This window comes from Oncorhynchus clarkii, chromosome 17 (genome assembly GCF_045791955.1).
Source record: "Oncorhynchus clarkii lewisi isolate Uvic-CL-2024 chromosome 17, UVic_Ocla_1.0, whole genome shotgun sequence".
Taxonomy (NCBI): domain Eukaryota; kingdom Metazoa; phylum Chordata; class Actinopteri; order Salmoniformes; family Salmonidae; genus Oncorhynchus; species Oncorhynchus clarkii.
The window spans coordinates 62,618,201-62,637,146 of NC_092163.1; the positions used below are offsets into that span (position 1 = coordinate 62,618,201).

Genomic DNA, 18,946 nt, shown 5'->3' on the forward strand with positions numbered 1-18,946 from the left:
GTCAGAAGTTTACATAAACTAAGTTGACTGTGCCTTTAAATAGCTTGGAAAATTCCAGAAAATGATGTCATGGCTTTACAAGCTTTTGGAATGCTAATTGGCATCATTTGAGTCTATTGGAGGTGTACCTGTGGTTGTATTTCAAAGCCTACCTTCAAATTCAGTGCCTCATGGGAAAATCTAAATAAATCAGCCAAGACCTCAGAAAAAAATTGTACACCTCCACAAGTCTGATTCATCCTTGGGAGCAATTTCCAAAACGCCTGAAGGTACCACGTTCATCTGTACAATAACTGTACAATAACCTGAAAGGCCACTCAGCAAGGTAGAAGCCACTGCTGAAAAACAGCCATAAAAAAGCAAGACTACGGTTTGCAACTGCACATGGGGACAAAGTTCGTACTTTTTGGAGAAATGTCCTCTGGTCTGATGAAACAAAGCTGTTGGTCGCAAATGGGTCTTCCAAATGGACAATGACCCCAAGCATACTTCCAAAGTTGTGGCAAAATGGCTTAAGGACAACAAAGTCAAGGTATTGGAGTGGCCATCACAAACCCCTGACCTCGATCCTATAGAACATTTGTGGGCAGAACTGAAAAAGCGTGTGCGAGCAAGGAGGTCTACAAACCTGACTCAGTTACACCAGCTCTGTCAGGAGGAATGGGCCAAAATTCACCCAACTTATTGTGGGAAGCTTGTGGAAGGCTACCTGAAACGTTTGACCCAAGTTAAACAATTTAAAGGCAATGCTACCAAATACTAATTGAGTGAATGTAAACTTCTGACCCACTGGGAATGTGATGAAATAAAAGCTGAAATAAATCATTCTCTCTACTATTATTCTGACATTTCACATCCTTAAAATTGTGAAAAACTGAATTTAAATGTATTTGGCTAAGGTGTATGTAAACTTCCGACTTCATCTGTGTGTGTGTGTGTGTGTGTGTGTGTGTGTCAGAACAAAGCTGCCTGAAGAAAGAGGGGTCACACATACAGTATATACAGTAGCTTGCAAAAGTATTCATCCAATTGCCATTTTTCCTATTTTGTTGCTTTACAACCTGGAATTAAAATAGATTTTTGGGGGGGTTGTATCATTTGATTTACACAACATTCCTACCACTTTGAAGAAACAAACAAGAAATAAGACAACAAAAAAACAGAAAACTTGAACCTGCATAACTACTCACCCCCCAAAGTCAATACTTTGTAGAGTCACCTTTTGCAGCAATTACAGCTGCAAGTTTATTGGGGTATGTCTCTATAAGCTTGGCACATCTAGCCACTGGGATTTTTGCCCATTCTTCAAGGTAAAACTGCCCCTAGCTCCTTCAAGTTGGATGGGGTTCCGCTGGTATACAGCAATCTTTAAGTCATACCAAAGATACTCAATTGGTTGAGGTCTGGGCTTTGACTAGGCTATTCCAAGACATTTAAATGTTTCCCCTTAAACCACTCGAGTGTTGCTTTAGCAGTATGCTTAGGGCCATTGTCCTGCTGGAAAGTGAACCTCCATCCCAGTCTCAAATCTCTGGAAGACTGAAACAGGTTTCCCTCAAGAATTTCCCTGTATTTAGCGTCATCCATCATTCCTTCCATTCTGACCAATTTCTAAGTCCCTGCCGATGAATAACATCCCCACAGCATGATGTTACCCCACCATGCTTCACTGTGGGGATGTTGTTCTCGGGGTGATCAGAGGTGTTGGGTTTGCGCCATACATAGCATTTCCTTGATGGCCAAAAAGCTCAATTTTAGTCTCATCTGACCAGAGTACTTTCTTCCACATGTTTGGGGAGTCTCCCACAACGTGTTTGCTTATTTTTTCTTTAAGCAATGGCTTTTTCTGGCCACTCTTCTCCCAGCTCTGTGGAATATACAGCTTAATGTAGTCCTACGGACAGATACTCCAATCTCCACTGTGGAGCTTTGCAGCTCCTTCAGGTTTATCTTTGGTCTCTTTGTTGCCTCGCTGATTAATGCCTTCCTTGCCTGGTCCGTGAGTTTTGGTGGGCGGCCCTCTCTTGGCAGATTTGTTATGGTGCCATATTCTTTCCATTTTTTAATAATGGATTTAATGGTGCTCCGTGGGATGTTCAAAGTTTCTGATATTTTTTATAACCCAACACTGATCTGTACTTCTCCACAACTTTGTCCCTGAGCTGTTTGGAGAGCTCCTTGGTCTTCATGGTGCTGTTTGCTTAGTGGTGTTACAGACTCTGGGGCCTTTCAGAACAGGTGTATATATCATGTGACAGATCATGTGACACTTAGATTACACACAGGTGGACTTTATTTAACTAATAATGTGACTTCTGAAGGTAATTGGTTGCACCAGATCTTATTTGGGGTCTTCATAGCAAAGGGGGTGAATACATATGTACGCACCACTTTCCTGTTTTTTATGTTTTGAAACAAGTAATTTTTTAAATTTCACTTCACCAATTTGGACTATTTTGTGTATGTCCATTATATGAAATTCTAATAAAAATCTATTTAAATTACAGGTTGTAATGCAACAAAATGGGGAAAAACGCCAAGGGGCATGAATACTTTTGGAAGGCACTGTAGTACATCCATTCCCAGAAACTTGTAGCCCAGTCCTCCTTCCCTGGCTCCCTCCCTTCTGAGCCCCCTCACCTCTCTCAGTGAAAGCCTGGTCCCCTCTGGCCTGGATCCGGCTGAACAGTTCTCCACCTTGCATACTGGAACCAGAGAAACACACACATTGAGATAATATTGAGATGCTGTCATGTAGTTCTAAAAACAACACTGCTTATCACTCTCCCACATTATAAATGTTTCTACAAGATAATCTCTGCTACGTCAATAAAAGGCCCTAAAATATTACATTGAATAGGGGAACCATTTAGAAGCAGTCTTGATGAGCACGATGTTAGTGGGACAACGTTTGACTGGGAACAGAACAGTATGCAATGCACTTCATCTCCCCCTCTGTCTTCCCATTTTGTCATTATACACAAACACACACTGACATTCAAAATTCCATATACAGTGTAACTCCTCTACTGTCCTCTGACCCTCTCTGAGACAGGAAAGAGCTGACCACAAAGAGAAATGACTTTACAGAGAACACACCCTTAACTCAGCACTGAACCGTCAGGCTCCCTGTCTACGACTGGTCAGTGCACTATACTCCCATGTCTCTGAAAATGCACCTCAAGGGAAATAATTGTCAGCATCTAAACATGAGGTTTATGTTGCTTATGTCATGTTTAAACTTCCACATACCATATGTACTTTATTTCCTTGGCACTTGACTGGTTTATTGACCAGAGGATGAGAGAATACTACAGTATATCAAGAGAGTCGGGTGTAATTTTTTTGTGAGGCACAGGTGGAGCCCCAGCCATGGCCCAGGCCTGCCACATACTTGGCCTGCATAGGCACACCAAGGCCAAGTGAGTGAGCTTTCCATCAAGCCTAATGGTGTCAAAGAGAAGCTATGAGGAATTGGCACTATGTCAATAGTTTATGGCTAGTGGCTGAGAACAGAGCAATACAACTTGTATTCCCACAGAGAACAGAGGATTCTGGGTAAAAGAGCTGACAGTGCAGGATCCTACCATTCCATGATGATGAGCAGGCACTTCTTCCCATGATGCATGTTCTCGTACAGACTGAGAATGCGAACGATGTATGGCCCCCCCGACACCCGCCAGTGTAGCTCAACCTCCCGCCTCGCCTTGGGACTGTCATAGAGGATCTGAGAGAGAGAAACAGGAAGAGGTGGGGTAGGAATTGTATTTTTCCCTCTTTCAGTTCCCTACCATACATGTTAGGGGGCCTGTGTGTGCAATGACTTAAACACAAACCTTGACTTGAAATAGACATAACACATGCACAGACACACACATACGCACAAATACGCATGCACACACACACAGCAGGCCTTGACATAGCACCTGTCTTCCATCAGAGGATATTTTTGGGTGCTGACAGTGACAGAGTGGGCTCCAGCTGGATACAAGACTAGCCAGCTGAGAACAGAACACAACACAGCCAGTCTGGCTACCACTCATCCTATACCACAACCTTACACAATCTTTAACACACTTTTTACAGATTCAATTATATGATAACGTGGATGGTGAGAAATGTGGAAGCTACTGTACGGATGCGGATGGAGACGGAGTTTCATCTAAGCTGTGGTTTTAGAATGACTGGCTATAAACGGACTTAAAGGAGTCATTCGATAACAGAAGTCATAATCGGCAACCTGTCTCCCTCAATGAACAACTAATGCATTTTTTTAACACAGGTAAAGTGGACAAAAGTTAGGATTTGGTCCTAAGAGACAAGATCTCTTCATATCCTCATGGCATCATCCATCCAAACTGAATGGCCTATGAGTGGCCAAGTTACGCATGTGTTGTTAAGAGCAGTTAATAAAATACACTGTTAAAACTTCAACCAAAACAGTCATCAACCCTTTTTGAAGATTTACAATGTTACTAGAGGAAGCAGGAACTAGGTTTTATATACATTTCACACAAAATAATAAAAATGATCCTTCGTTTTAGGGTAGATGCATATTTATATTGTGAATTAGTGTGTTTTTATGTGTGTGTTTAGAGCAGAAGTACTCAACTACTATTTGAAAAGGTCCTGTGACACAAAAGTGGTTGCATAATTGTCTATGCAAAAAGTGCACTGTGAACCTTTGGGCCTTGAATAAAAACGAATGTATTTATTTGAAATAAAGTGCACGTTTTCTGGAGAACAAAGGATAATTCAACAAAAATAATCATCTGAATGCACAGAAGGTCACTGTGGACCATGCAATGTTCATGTATAAGTCACTCTGGGTCTTGCCCTGCATTAATGAGAGAAATTACACTTTCTGTCTCCTGCCAATGCTTTGAACTTTGGCACAAAAGTGTGAGAGCAACTCTGAGACACTGGAGCAGGTGTTCATTGGTGAGCCTGGTGCGGTATTTGTTTGTAATAAAGTTAATTGTGGAGAAGGCTGATTCCCAGCTGTATGTGGAGCCAAACATGGTCAGGATGTATAGTGCCAGTTTCTTGAGAACAGGGACATCACCTGCAGGCACCATCTTTCCCCAGAAAGTGACAGGGTCACAATCACCAGCCTGCTCTTTCAAAGACACATTTTCTTGCAGCTCAATCAACTCCATCTGCAGTGATGCAACATCTACCCATCTGAAGATCTGTTTTGCTTCTTCTGACAACTTTGCCACACATGTGACCAAGAAGGGGTTCTGGATGAGCACCAGCAGTTCTCTTCCAACAGTGAAGTCATCAAAGTGAGCCTTGAAGTTATCCATCAGCTTCTGGATGGAAACAAAATGGCTGGGAACACCTTTGTCTCCCTGCATTTGCACCAGAAGATTGGGGAAGTGGACAAGTTCTCCCTGGGGATCATTCTTGAAAAGCTCCAAATTCTTCTGGAAAGCCCGGACTGCTGTTATCATATCACACACTGTGTTGAACCGTCCCTGCAGATTAACATTCAGTTGATTAAGGTGTGATGTAATGTCTGTCAAAAATGCAACTGTTTCCATCTTCTCCTCATCTTCCAAAAACAGAGAAAACTGAGTTGTCTTGTCACTCTTTTGCTGTGATAAGAAGGCTTTGATTTCCTCCCGAATGGCCCAAAAGCATTCCCAAACCCTGCCTTTGCTGAGCCATCTGACATTGTCGTGCAGTAGGGGAGAGAGCTGGCATTGGCCTCTGTCAGGATGCCCCGTAGCAGGCGGTGTTGTAGGGATGATGTGGCACTCAAAACGTTCATCAGTTTCATCAATGTTGTCATGACCTCAGAATACTATTTTCCCAGACTAGCACACAGGACAGATTGATGGATGATGCCGTGATATGATGTCACGTTCACTGTCTTCAAACTCCCTGTCATGGATGAGCCAAGGCGCAGCGTGCATGTAATTCCACATTTCTTTTAATCGTAGTGAAACTTTCACAAAAATAACAGGTAAACAGAAACAAACGTGATGCAACCGTGGCGCACACAAACACACACAGAAAATAAATAATTACCCACAACATTAGATGGGAAAAAGGCTGCCTAAGTATGATTCCCAATCAGAGACAACGATAGACAGCTGCCTCTGATTGGGAACCACACGCGGCCAAAAACAAAGAAATAGAAAACATAGAATGCCCACCCAAATCACACCTTGACCTAACCAAATAGAGAAATAAAACGGCTCTCTAAGGTCAGAGCTTGACAGTGGTCCTCTTTCAAATGTGCAACCAGTCCCCTCCCTCTTCCTATCATGGCAGGAGCTCCATCTGTGCTGATGGAGACCTCTGACTTCAGATCTATCCCCCTTTTTGTCAGCATCCCTTTGATGGCCTCATGGATATCCTCTCCCCGTGTGTGTGCTTCTGTATTGTAATATTTTTTTCCCACCTTTGTTTAACCAGGTAGGCCAGTTGAGAACAAGTTCTCATTTACAACTGCGACCTGGCCAAGATAAAGCAAAGCAGTGCGACACAAACAACAACACAGAGTTACACATGGAATAAACAAAAAAATAACACAATAGGAAAGAAAATCTATATACAGTGTGTGCAAATGAGGTAAGATTAGAGAGGTAAGGCAATAAATAGGCCGTAGTGGCAAAGTAATTACAATTTAGCAATTAAACACTGGAGAAGATGTGCAGAATATGAATGTGCAAGTAGAGATACTGGGGTGCAAAGGAGCAAAAAAATAAAATAATAACAATATGGGGATGAGGTAGTTGGATGGGTTATGACAGATGGGCTATGTACAGGTGCAGTGATCTGTGAGCTGCTCTGACAGCTGATGCTTAAAGTTAGTGAGGGAGATATGAGTCTCCAGCTTCAGTGATTTTTGGAATTCGTTCCAGTCATTGGCAGCAGCCCAACAGCTTCTTTGTTTCGTTATAAAATCTGCCGAACGCCAGAAGCTAGGCATTATCAGTGTTATCTGTTGATTCATCCACAGATAATGAAATGCATGCTGCATTCTGAATGGCCTCATCAAGTAGTGGAGTTAAATCTTCACCTAATATTTCAGTTCTCCTCATTGCTGTGGAATCTGACCGTGGGATCTGTTTGAGATTTTCCCTGAGCTCATCTTTTTGTTTACCTTCAAGCAAGGTGTCAGCAACTTCAAACATGCATCCTTTCATCATCTCAGCGTCTAAAAAAGTATTTTTGTGTTTTCACAAAACCCAAGCTATCCAACATTGCATGTTGTTGGGCTGTAAGGAAATAGACAAGGACTTTGGTGGACCTTTCATATTGGGATTTGAGTTGGGCTAGAATTTCTAAGCAAACAGCTGGAGGCAGGGCTTTCTCCTATAGAGCTCAATTTTTATGGAATGGTCTGCCTACCCATGTAAGAGACGCAAACTCGGTCTCAACCTTTAAGTCTTTACTGAAGACTCATCTCTTCAGTGGGTCATATGATTGAGTGTAGTCTGGCCCAGGAGTGGGAAGGTGAACGGAAAGGCTCTGGAGCAACAAACCGCCCTTGCTGTCTCTGCCTGGCCGGTTCCCCTCTTTCCACTGGGATTCTCTGCCTCTAACCCTATTACAGGGGCTGAGTCACTGGCTTACTGGGGCTCTTTCATACCGTCCCTAGGATGGGTGCGTCACTTGAGTGGGTTGAGTCACTGATGTGATCTTCCTGTCTGGGTTGGCGCCCCCCCTTGGGTTGTGCCGTGGCGGAGATCTTTGTGGGCTATACTCGGCCTTGTCTTAGGATGGTAAGTTGGTGGTTGAAGATATCCCTCTAGTGGTGTGGGGGCTGTGCTTTGGCAAAGTGGGTGGGGTTATATCCTTCCTATTTGGCCCTGTCCGGGGGTGTCCTCGGATGGGGCCACAGTGTCTCCTGACCCCTCCTGTCTCAGCCTCCAGTATTTATGCTGCAGTAGTTTGTGTGTCGGGGGGCTAGGGTCAGTTTGTTATATCTGGAGTACTTCTCCTGTCCTATTCGGTGTCCTGTGTGAATTTAAGTGTGCTCTCTCTAATTCTCTCTTTCTTTCTCTCTCTCGGAGGACCTGAGCCCTAGGACCATGCCTCAGGACTACCTGACATGATGACTCCTTGCTGTCCCCAGTCCACCTGGCCGTGCTGCTGCTCCAGTTTCAACTGTTCTGCCTTATTATTATTGGACCATGCTGGTCATTTATGAACATTTGAACATCTTGGCCATGTTCTGTTATAATCTCCACCCGGCACAGCCAGAAGAGGACTGGCCACCCCTCATAGACTGGTTCCTCTCTAGGTTTCTTCCTAGGTTTTGGCCTTTCTAGGGAGTTTAGTTTTTCCTAGCCACCGTGCTTCTACACCTGCATTGCTTGCTGTTTGGGGTTTTAGGCTGGGTTTCTGTACAGCACTTTGAGATATCAGCTGATGTACAAAGGGCTATATAAATACATTTGATTTGATTTGAAACTTGTTTGTTCTCATCTCTGTGTTTAGGGGATACGTCTGATCAAATTTACTATGCCTGGTGTCATAATAGTGCTTAACATTGGCACACTTCACGAGAGCCACGGACTCACTGCATATCAGGCACATTGGTTTTGTGCAAAAAAAAATGTTACAAGCCATATTAGCAAAGATACTCGTGACTAAGCTCCTTCTAGCTGTGATATTTACAGTTGAACCGCTGTCAAATCTTTCTGTTTCATTCTGCCTGCTTGTCCCAAGGTTCCGCGGAGGATATTTGGATTAATGTGATTGGGTAAGACGTGGCCCTTTTGTATTTGCATATAACCATGGGATTGGATTAGACGGGGCACTAGTTTAGGCGGGTGTTGCTTTGAGAGAGACAGTGATAAAGAGGTCGCTGCGCCCAGTTGATTTTAAAGCTTTCTAAAAATAATGTATCGACTTTTATATAACAAAATGAGATGATGTCCGGTCTGGATTGATCCTTCTCTGGGTCCAGACCCGGACCACAATCCGGCAGTTGAGTTTGGCTAGTTTAGAGTATACATGTGCTTAGGCGTGTCTTCTTTATCATTAATGAGTGTGTAAGTGTATTTTTATACCCATGCCTATAGTGATAGTCTCCATAAAGAGGAAGTCCTTCCCTTTTTGTTGCAGGGTATGTTGAAAGTGGAAGTGAAGGACTTCCGTTGGCCTCTTTAACTGATGTCTGTTATTCTTCACAACCCACAGTATCTCTAAAAGAGTGGTCCGTACTCCTGTTCAGTATCTGGAGAGCATGTGAGAGTTAATCTTGGATACCTTATTGCTAGGTCGAAAATACACAGGTTAGGACAAGAGGATTCTGATATCCCATAAGTCTTTGCATAAATGCGGAAGAATTCTAAACAATGGGACTAGCAATATGAGGAAAAATGACAAGAAGTGAATGTTAGCAGTACACAAAGTTTGCCATAAAAACGTGGAAAATAAACACAAACGTAGTGAAATTCAGCTAACTACTCAGCAAACACATAGCATAACTATTTTACTGTTATTGTTTTAATTTAAATGTGTTTCATTATCTATATCTACAGGCACTCTACTACCTGATTTCTGGTCACGTTTTCAATGCTATCCTGTAGAATAAAATCAGCAATGGCGCTGGTGTTACACCCTGACCTTAGAGATCCCTGTTTATTCTCTATATTTTGGTTAGGTCAGGGTGTGACTAGGGTGGGTACTCTAGTTTTTGTATATCTATGTTTTCTTTTGCTTTGTTGGCCTAGTATGGTTCCCAATCAGAGGCAGCTGTCTATCGTTGTCTCTGATTGGGGATCATACTTAGGCAGCCCGTCTTTGTTTGGTTGCATGTATTTTTGCACAATTAAGCTTTTCGTTCGTTGTATTGTTTATTTTGCTGGTTCACATTTTAATAAAATATGATGAACTCAAATCACGCTGCGCCTTGGTCTACCCTTAACGACAAACGTTGTTTATTTTCGAACGCTGCCACATGAAATTATTACATTACCCTAACCTGTACATTTTCGACCTCGCCTTATTGTGTTCTATGGGTCCTCATGCCCTTAACTTCCTGTATAGTGAAGAAATTCCCTGTGACTAATTCCTAATTTGAGTAAATGTAAGTCGCTCTGGATAAGTGTCTGCTAAATGACTAAAATATTAATGTAATGTAGGCAAGACTGGCAAAGTTGGAAAACTTTAGTACATTTTCAACCTCTCCTTGACCCAGTCTGTAATACATCATCCCTGTGGGCACAGTCCCTGCCCAAGAATCCCAAGGTAACCTGTCTAAATGACTATCGCCCTGTAGCACTCACATCTGTAGTCATGAAACGCTTTAAAAGGCTGGTCATGGCTCACATCAACACCATCATCCCACACCCGGGACCCACTCCAATTTGCAAACCGTCACAACAGATCCACAGATGACACAATCTTTATTGCACTCCAGACGTATCAGTGACATCATCAAACAGGTGTGTTGCATGAATAAAATATGCCAGTAGGCCTAATACTAGTGTTATTAAGCTAACTGGTAAGTGTATTTTGTTTGGGAGCAAACATGGAGCTAGTGTTAAACTCTATAGGTGATTTGTTTGCATCTTTTTAAAAAATTTTTTAGGTGTGCTGTTTGGTCCTTAGTTTTGGTTGCTGTTTGTTTGGTAAACTTGCCACTGCGGTGGATAGTTGGTTGTGTGCTGCGTTGGAGAGAGTAACATTAGTTATTTTCCTGGCCCTTTCCCAGGCTGGAAACTCTTGCTCTACTTGCTGTTGGGACATCGGTCCGAGGAGGTGAGTACAATCTGCTGTTTACCTCAGTGGGAGATTTGGGTAGGTAAGAAGGTTAGTGCTATTTGCTACCCGGCGCTATAGCCTTTCTTTTCCCCTGTTAGGCGTAGCGACATGTTCCACTTTGGAATACGTTGGGCATGGTTATTTTGTTTTGTTATTTTTGTGTGGTGTCATTGGATTGAGCAGTTGTCTCGGGGGCACATCCGTGGCTTGGGGGAATCTGCCAGCGTGCTGGGGGGGTTTTCCATGGCAGCGGGATACAATGCGTAATTACCGAGGGTAGTGGTGGTTTACTCACTCACTGACAAATTCTCGCAAGGCACCCAGACCTCCACCCCCTGTATTTCTGTCTTTTCTTCATGCGAATGACGGGATGAGGGCCTGGTCTCCGGGAAGCAGTATATCCTTCATGTCAGACTCATTAAAGATAATCTTCGTCCAGTTCGAGGTGATTAATCGCAGTTCTGATGTCCAGAAGCTCTTTTCGGTCATAAGAGATGGTAGCAACGACATTAGATACAAAATGAGTTTAAAAAATAAAAAAAAAATAGCAAAGTTGGTTAGGGGCCAGTGAAACGGCAGCCATCCCCTCCGGAGCCATTATGTCATATTGTACCAGTCAAGTTTTGTGAGTTGATGTTGACAACTTCCCACAATGATGTTGCTGGACATCTGATCCTCCAGGAAAACCTACAATTGCATACTGAAACATTTATTTTGGCCTAGTTTAAAGAGGGATGTTTCTGTGTTCCTCAACCTGTAATTTAAAATCAAATAAAATGTTATTTGTCACATACAGATGGTTAGCAATGTCAATGCGAGTGTAGCAAAATGCTTGTGCTTCTAGTTCCGACAGTGCAGTAATATCTAACATGTAATCTAAAAATTCCCCAACAACTACCTAATACACACAAATCTAAAGGGGTGAATGAGAATATGTACATATAAGTATATGGATGAGCGATGGCCGAGCGGCATAGGCAAGGTGCAATAGATGGCATAAAATACAGTATATACATGTGATATGAGTAATGTAAGATATGTAAACATTATTAAAGTGGCATTATTTAGAGTGATCCATTTATTAAAGTGGCCATTGATTGGGTCTTAATGTAGGCAACAGCCTCTCTGAGTTAGTGATTGCTATTTAGCAGCCTGATGGCCTTGAGATAGAAGCTGTTTTTCAGTCTCTCAGTCCCAGCTTTGATGCACCTGTACTGACCTCGCCTTCTGGATGGTAGCGGTCTGAACAGGCAGTGGCTCGGGTGGTTGTTGTCCTTGATGATCTTTTTGGCCTTCCTGTGACATCGGGTGCTGTAGGTGTCATGGAGGGCAGGTAGTTTGCCCCCAGTGATGCGTTGTGCAGACCGGTTGAGGGTGTTGCAGTAATACAGCCTGACAGGATGCTTTCGATTGTGCATCTGTAAAAGTTTGTCAGGGTTTTGGGTGACAAGCCAAACTTCTTCAGCCTCCTGAGGTTGAAGAGGCACTGTTGAGTGGATCATTTCAGTTTGTCTGTGATGTGTACACCGAGGAACTTAAAACTTTACACCTCCTCCACTGCTGTCCCTTTGATGTGGATAGAGGGGGTGCTTCATCTGCTGTTTCCTGAAGTCCACAATCATCTACTTTGTTTTGTTGGCGTTAAGTGAGAGGTTGTTTTCCTGACACCACACACCCTCACCTTCTCCCTGTAGGCCGTCTCGTCATTGTTGGTAATCGAGCCCACTACTGTTGTCGTCTGCAAACTTGATAATTGAGTTGGAGGCGTGCATGGCCACGCATTCGTGGGTGAACAGGGAGTACAGGAGAGGCTGAGCACGCACCCTTGTGGGGCCCCAGTGTTGAGGGTCAGCGAAATGGAGATGTTGTTTCCTACCTTCACCACCTGGGGGCGGCCTGTCAGAAAGTCCAGGACCCAGTTGCACAGGGAGGGGTTAAGACCCAGGGCCTCCAGCTTGATGATGAGCTTGGAGGGTACTATGGTGTTGAATACTGAGCTGTAGTCAATGAACAGTATTCTTAAATAGGTATTCCGTTTGTCCAGATGGGATAGGGCAGTGTGGAGTGTGATGGCGATTGCGTCATCTGTGGACCTGCTGGGGCGGTATGCACATTTAAGTGGGTCTAGGTTGGCCGGTAAGGTGGAGGTGATATGATCCTTGACTAGTCTCTCAAAGCACTCCATGATGACAGAAGTGGGTGCAACGAGGTGGTAGTCATTTAGTTCATCTTTACCTTCTTGGGTACAGGAACAATGGTAGCTATCTTAAAGCATGTGGGAATAACAGACTGGGATAGGGAGAGATTGAATATGTCCATAAACACACTAGCCAGCTGGTCTGCACATGCTTTGAGGATCCCAGCTAGGGATGCTGTCTGGGCCAGTAGCCTTGCGAGGGTTAACACGTTTACGTCAGCCACGGAGAAGGAGAGAGAGGGCGGCGCAGTCCTTGTTAGCGGGCCAAGACGGTGGCACTGTATTATCCTCGAAGCGGGCAAAGAAGGTGTTTAGTTTGTCTGGAAGCGTGACGTCGGTGTCCGTGACGTGGCTGGATTTCTTTTTGTAGTCCGTGATTTTCTGTAGACCCTGCCACATACGTGTCGTGTCTGAGCCGTTGAATTGCGACTCAACCTTGTCCATGTACTGGCATTTCGCTTGTTTGATTGCCTTGCGGAGGGAATAGCTACACTGTTTATATGGTTTCCATGGTTAAATGCGGTGGATCGCGCTTTCAGTTTTGCGCGAATTCTGCCACACATCCACAGTTTCTGGATAGGGTAGGTTTTAATAGTCACAGTGGGTACAACATCTCCAATGCACTTCTTTATAAACGCACTCACCAAATCAAGCTATTAAGCCGGTACCACTATTTCCTATTCCCGTACTCAGCCAGCCTTTTGACTGTCTGACTATTGACTGTTGGCCCTCTGTCTTGATCTAAGAATGGTAGTAGTTACCTGTTCACTGTGATGTGTCAGACCACTAAGTTTCCTGCTGCCTATCCTCTCCGGTCTATCACAACTAAGTCTGTGCTAAAAGCTTTGACTCAGTTTCTCGCTGTTTGAAATCGCTAAGGTTATTCAGTGACCAAGGTTCTAATTTCACCTCTCATCTGTTTGGTCAGGTTCTCCAACAGTTCCATATTAAATACAATTTGGCTAGCAACTATCACTTGCAGAGTCAAGGAGCGCTGGAACGTTTCCATCAAACACTTAAGTCTTTGCTGAGAGCTTATTCTACGGAGATGGAGGTGTTGCCATGGTTACTGGTAGACGTCAGGGAGGTTTCACAGGAGAGCACAGGTTTCAGTCCAAATTACTTAGTGTTCAGACATAATGTGCGCGGGATTCTAGCGGTGCTCCAGGATGACTGGAAGTCAGGATGACTCGAGCCTCCCACCCTGTCTGACAAATTATTTTCTCTTTGCTCTTGTTTTCCTTAACTTCTATAGGGTAGGAATTTTGGATGAAAAGCATGCCCAAATTAAACTACCTGCTACTCGGGTATGCATATAACTGGTAGATTTGGATAAAAAACACTCTAAAGTTTCCAAAACTGTTAAAATAGTGTCTGTGAGTATAACAGAACTGATTTGGCAGGCGAAACCCTGAGAAAAATCCATTCAGGAAGTAGTTTTTTTGTTTTTTGTTGTAGTTTTCTATTCAATGCCATTACAGTATCCATTGACTTAGGACTCAAATTGCAGTTCTTATGCCTTCCACTAGATGTCAACAGTCTTTAGAAATTGTTTTCTGTTATTGTCCGGTTGAAATATTATCGATTATTTAGGCTAAAAACAACCTGTGGATTGAATATAAACATCGTTTGACATGTTTCTATGAACTTTACGGACACAATTTGGATTTTTTTTTTTGTCTGCCTGTTTTGACTGCGTTTGAGCCTGTGGATTACTGAAGAAAACACGCAAACAAAACTGAGGTTTTTTGATATAAAGACACTTTATCGAACAAAAGGAACATTTATTGAGTAAATTAATGTCTTCTGAGTGCAAACATATGAAGATCATCAAAGGTAAGGGATTCATTTTATCACTATTTCTGACTTGTGTAACTCTTCTACTTGGCTGGTTACTGTTTGTAATGATTTGTCTGCTGGGCTATGTTCTCAAATAATCGTAAGGTATGCTTTCGCCGTAAAGCATTTTTCAAATCTGACACAGTGGTTGGATTCACATGAAGTTAATCTTTAAACCTATGTAAAATGTGCTTTGTTTTCTGCATTTTTATAATTAGTATTTCTGTTTTTGAATTTGGCGCTCTGCAATCTCACTGGATGTTGGCCAGGTGGGATGCTAGCATCCCACATACCCTAGAGAGGTTAATAGGATGTCGGTGGGCGGAGCAGGGAGCGTCGTCAGCAAAATTGGACACGCCTATGCTCGGGTGTGTCCCGGGGATACATACACCTTTCTCCCATAGATTGAGGAGACTCTCTCCATGCAGACACACTTGGATTTTGGTTGAGGCATCTTTTTGTTAGTTTTGGCACCTCTCAAAACCCCTCATTATTAACATCTATTCACACATCCACTTACTCACACTACTGACTACACACACCATTGTTACATGGATATAGTTTACTTTATTTAATAAATATGCTTGTTTAATCTCTGCATTGTCTTCCTCTTTGTTATGGGCTACGAGCCGGTTCATAACAATAGCCTTTGTCACACCCTGATCTGGTTCACCTGTTCTTGTGATTGTCTCCACCCACTCCAGGTGTCGCATGTTATCCCCAATGTATATATCCTTGTGTTTCCTGTCTCTCTGTGCGAGTTCGTCTTGTTTGCCAAGTCAACCAGCAAATTTCCTTGCTCCTATTTTTCCTAGTCTCTGTTTGTTTCTAGTCCTCCTGGTTTCGACCCTTGCCTGTCCTGACTCCGAACCCGCCTGCCTGTAATGGTTTTCTTCCGTCGAAGGAGAGGAGGACCAAAATGCAGCGTGGTTAGAGTTCATGGTTTTTAATAAGAGAAACTAAACATGAACACAATTACAAAAACAACAAACGTGGCAAAACCCGAAACAGTCTTATCTGGTGCAGAGAACACAAAGACAGGAAACAACCACCCACAAACCCCAACACAAAACAAGCTACCTAAATCTACCATATCAGGCCATACATAGAAACGGACAAACTAGACACACAACATAGAATGCCCACCCAGCTCACGTCCTGACCAACACTAAAACAAGGAAAACACAAAAGAACTATGGTCAGAACGTGGCACTGCCTGACCACTCTGCCTGTTCTGACTACCAGCCTGCCTATCCCCTTGTACTGTTTTGGACTTGGATCTGGTTTCTGACCCCTGCCTGGCCTGACCTCGAGACTGCCTATCTTCTGGTACTGTTTGGACTTTGACCTGGTTTACGAACTCTCGCCTGTCCCCGACCTGCCTTTGCCTACTCCCTTTGTTATAATAAATATCGGAGCTCTACCATCTGCCTCCTGTGTCTACATTTGTGTCTCGCCTTGTGCCCTTAGCCTTGTTATTGTTATTTTATTGTGTTGACATTTCCTTTTTTCCAGCAAATTGTTCATACTTTTTTATCTCTGCATTGTTGGGAAAGGGCTCATAAGTAAGCATTTCACTGTAAAGTCTAAACCTGATGTAATGAATTTGATTTAAGACACACAAAGTTGAGTGAGTTAATCCTCAAATGGACTCATTTCTAATGTGAGGTGACATCATCTGGGCCCTCTGCAGACACTATGGGCCCTAAGAGCACACCTGTCCCTGATTCCCCTCTCAACCAATCAGCCCCTTCTCTGCTGAGGCCCCGGCAGTGAGACAGGCTTAATCTGGTTTAATCTACCCAGCCCCTTCCTAACAGAGCATCGTGTCCTGATATCCATTTAAGAATCTCATATTTTCAATTCATAGACCTTTTCACACACACTGGTTCAAAGCTTTACACGTTGATGTAAATGATGAAGTTTAGAAACTGTTCAAGGTTGAGGGCAGTCTGGATATCGATCTGTGTATCTCAGTAACAGTTTGTCTAACATACCTTTCGCTTTATAAGTGCTCTATTCAAGACAGCGTGATAAATGTAAAGTTAATTTCTGACATATGCAGCGTTTACCGTGAATGCAGTCTCCACAAACGCGGGAACATTGCCTTTACATGGATATCACGCTGTAACATTGAACTACCACCGTATGGATTGAATAGAGCCCTAAGTCTCTATTCAACCAATAAAGTGAAGAAAATAGAGTAAACGAGTAAGTAGCTAGGGAGTGTAAAGAACCACTAACTCCAGGAATTTAAAAAATAATAACCTAACACGTACACTAAGTGTACAAAACATTAAGAACACCTTCCTACTGTTGCGTTGCACCCCCTTTCCCCCTCAGAACATCCTCAATTCATTCAACAGACTTTACAATGTGTTGAAAGCGTTCTACAGGGATGTGGGCCCATATTGACTCCAATTGTTCCCACAGTTGTGTCAAGTTGGCTGGATGTCCATTGGGTGGTGGACCATTCTTGATACACACAGAACACTGTTGAGCGTGAAACCCAGCAGTGTTGCAGTTCTTGACACACTCAAACCAGTGCGCCTGGCACCTACTACCATACACCGTTCAAAAACACTTAAATCTTTTGTCTTGCCCATTCACCCTCTGAATGGCACACATACATAATCCATGTCTCAATTGTCTCAAGGCTTACAAATCCTTCTTCAACCTGTCTCCTCACCTTCCTCTACACTGACTGAAGTGGATTTAACAACTGACAATAAGGGATCATAGCTTTTACTTGGATTCACCTGGTCAGTCTGTCATGGAAGGAGTAGTGTTTCTAATGTTTTGTACACAGTGTATACTGAAGGCCTTATGAATGTTAAAATGAAGAGATACTGCTGATATTAGATTAGTAACATATGATACTGACGAGAAAATAAGATCCCACTTGAAACAAAATGTAGCTAAATCTTTGCAAATATATTGTAATAACATATATTGTAGGCTACACAGGTAGACATTGTTACATTGTACTAATATATTACTTCATAGTAATACCTCTGAGGTATGTAGTCAGATATAATCCTGAAATATACATTCACATGAACAGTGCGTTTAATCTATAATACATATCATCCCGCCATCCCTCTCTGACTGATTAACTGTTTTTATTGGCATGGACGACTTTCCTGGGGCTGGGGGCACTGTTCCGGTTAGTAGGTTCACTCTGCTACTACACACTACAGATTCTCAGATCACTTTCATGTGAACCGAAAGCATAGTAATTTAAGTGGGACACAGATGGACCACAACCCTGCTAACCCTGCCAAGAAGGAAAAGCCCTGCCAATGGCTTATAATATAAGAAGAACAACCACAAAGATGAACAGAAGCTGAAGAAACTGAACAGTGAGCTAAAACCAGATAGATGCAAAACATTACAATGAAATGAATCTAAAAACTATTTGAAAGAAGAAGAGCTTGGCTATGAAGAGAGTGCAGTAAAAGTTTGGTTGGAAGAAATGGGAGTTCCAGAATGGAACATTCACCTGCCAAATAGAGGTTCTAATGGAACATACAGCAAATTGAATCTCAGGAGTTCCTTCATGGAACAACACAGGGTATTTTCATGCTAGACACTGATTCTTAGAGCTGGCAGCCAGGCAAGTCCAAGACGAGAGAATCCTGATCGCTTTAATTGAATTAGATTAAAAGGATGGCTTCACTCCAGGTCTAGTAGAGTGGATTAAACCCATCCATTACACTTAGCACTCAGGAGTGGACTTAATTCAAAAGTGACTGAGCTTGACAGCCCTTCACCCCCATGCCTCGTTCAATGCCTGTTTGTCATGTATTAAAAACAAAGGGGAAATCGAGTTGTAAATTACCAGCAGTGTCAATGTGATTCTTTATGCACAAGGTTCACCCAGGCAACTGAAGGTTTAATAACTACTGTATAAACAGAGGCTGGTTTCTGTACAATCACAAACACCACCACACACCTGCCAGAATATTTTCCAATCCACGTCACACTTTGTGTTTTATTTGGCATACAGTGGGTGGTGGTGTCCCTGCTATCAATATTTTAATTATTTCAATTTCTCTCGCTCTCCAGCCTTAAACAAGCTTGTAAATGAGGTCTGAGTGAGGGCCCATGTAGGGCAGCTTTGCCCTGTGACTCCATGGGTAGTTCCTGGTTACTGTGACCTGGTCGTCACTAGTTACC

At 43.0% G+C, this 18,946-nt stretch overlaps 1 protein-coding gene across 1 annotated transcript in view; it reads right to left on the minus strand.

Annotated features, from left to right (window-relative positions):
* The window catches only part of LOC139371239 (MAP kinase-activated protein kinase 3-like), a 36,333-nt gene that overhangs the window by 14,066 nt on the left and 3,321 nt on the right, over positions 1-18,946 (minus strand). Inside the window, exons 2-3 of the mRNA XM_071111457.1 lie at positions 3,588-3,727; positions 2,641-2,705 (exon numbers count right to left, since the gene is read on the minus strand). Coding sequence (XP_070967558.1) covers positions 2,641-2,705; positions 3,588-3,727 — 205 coding nt within the window. The remainder of the gene's footprint in view (positions 1-2,640; positions 2,706-3,587; positions 3,728-18,946) is intronic.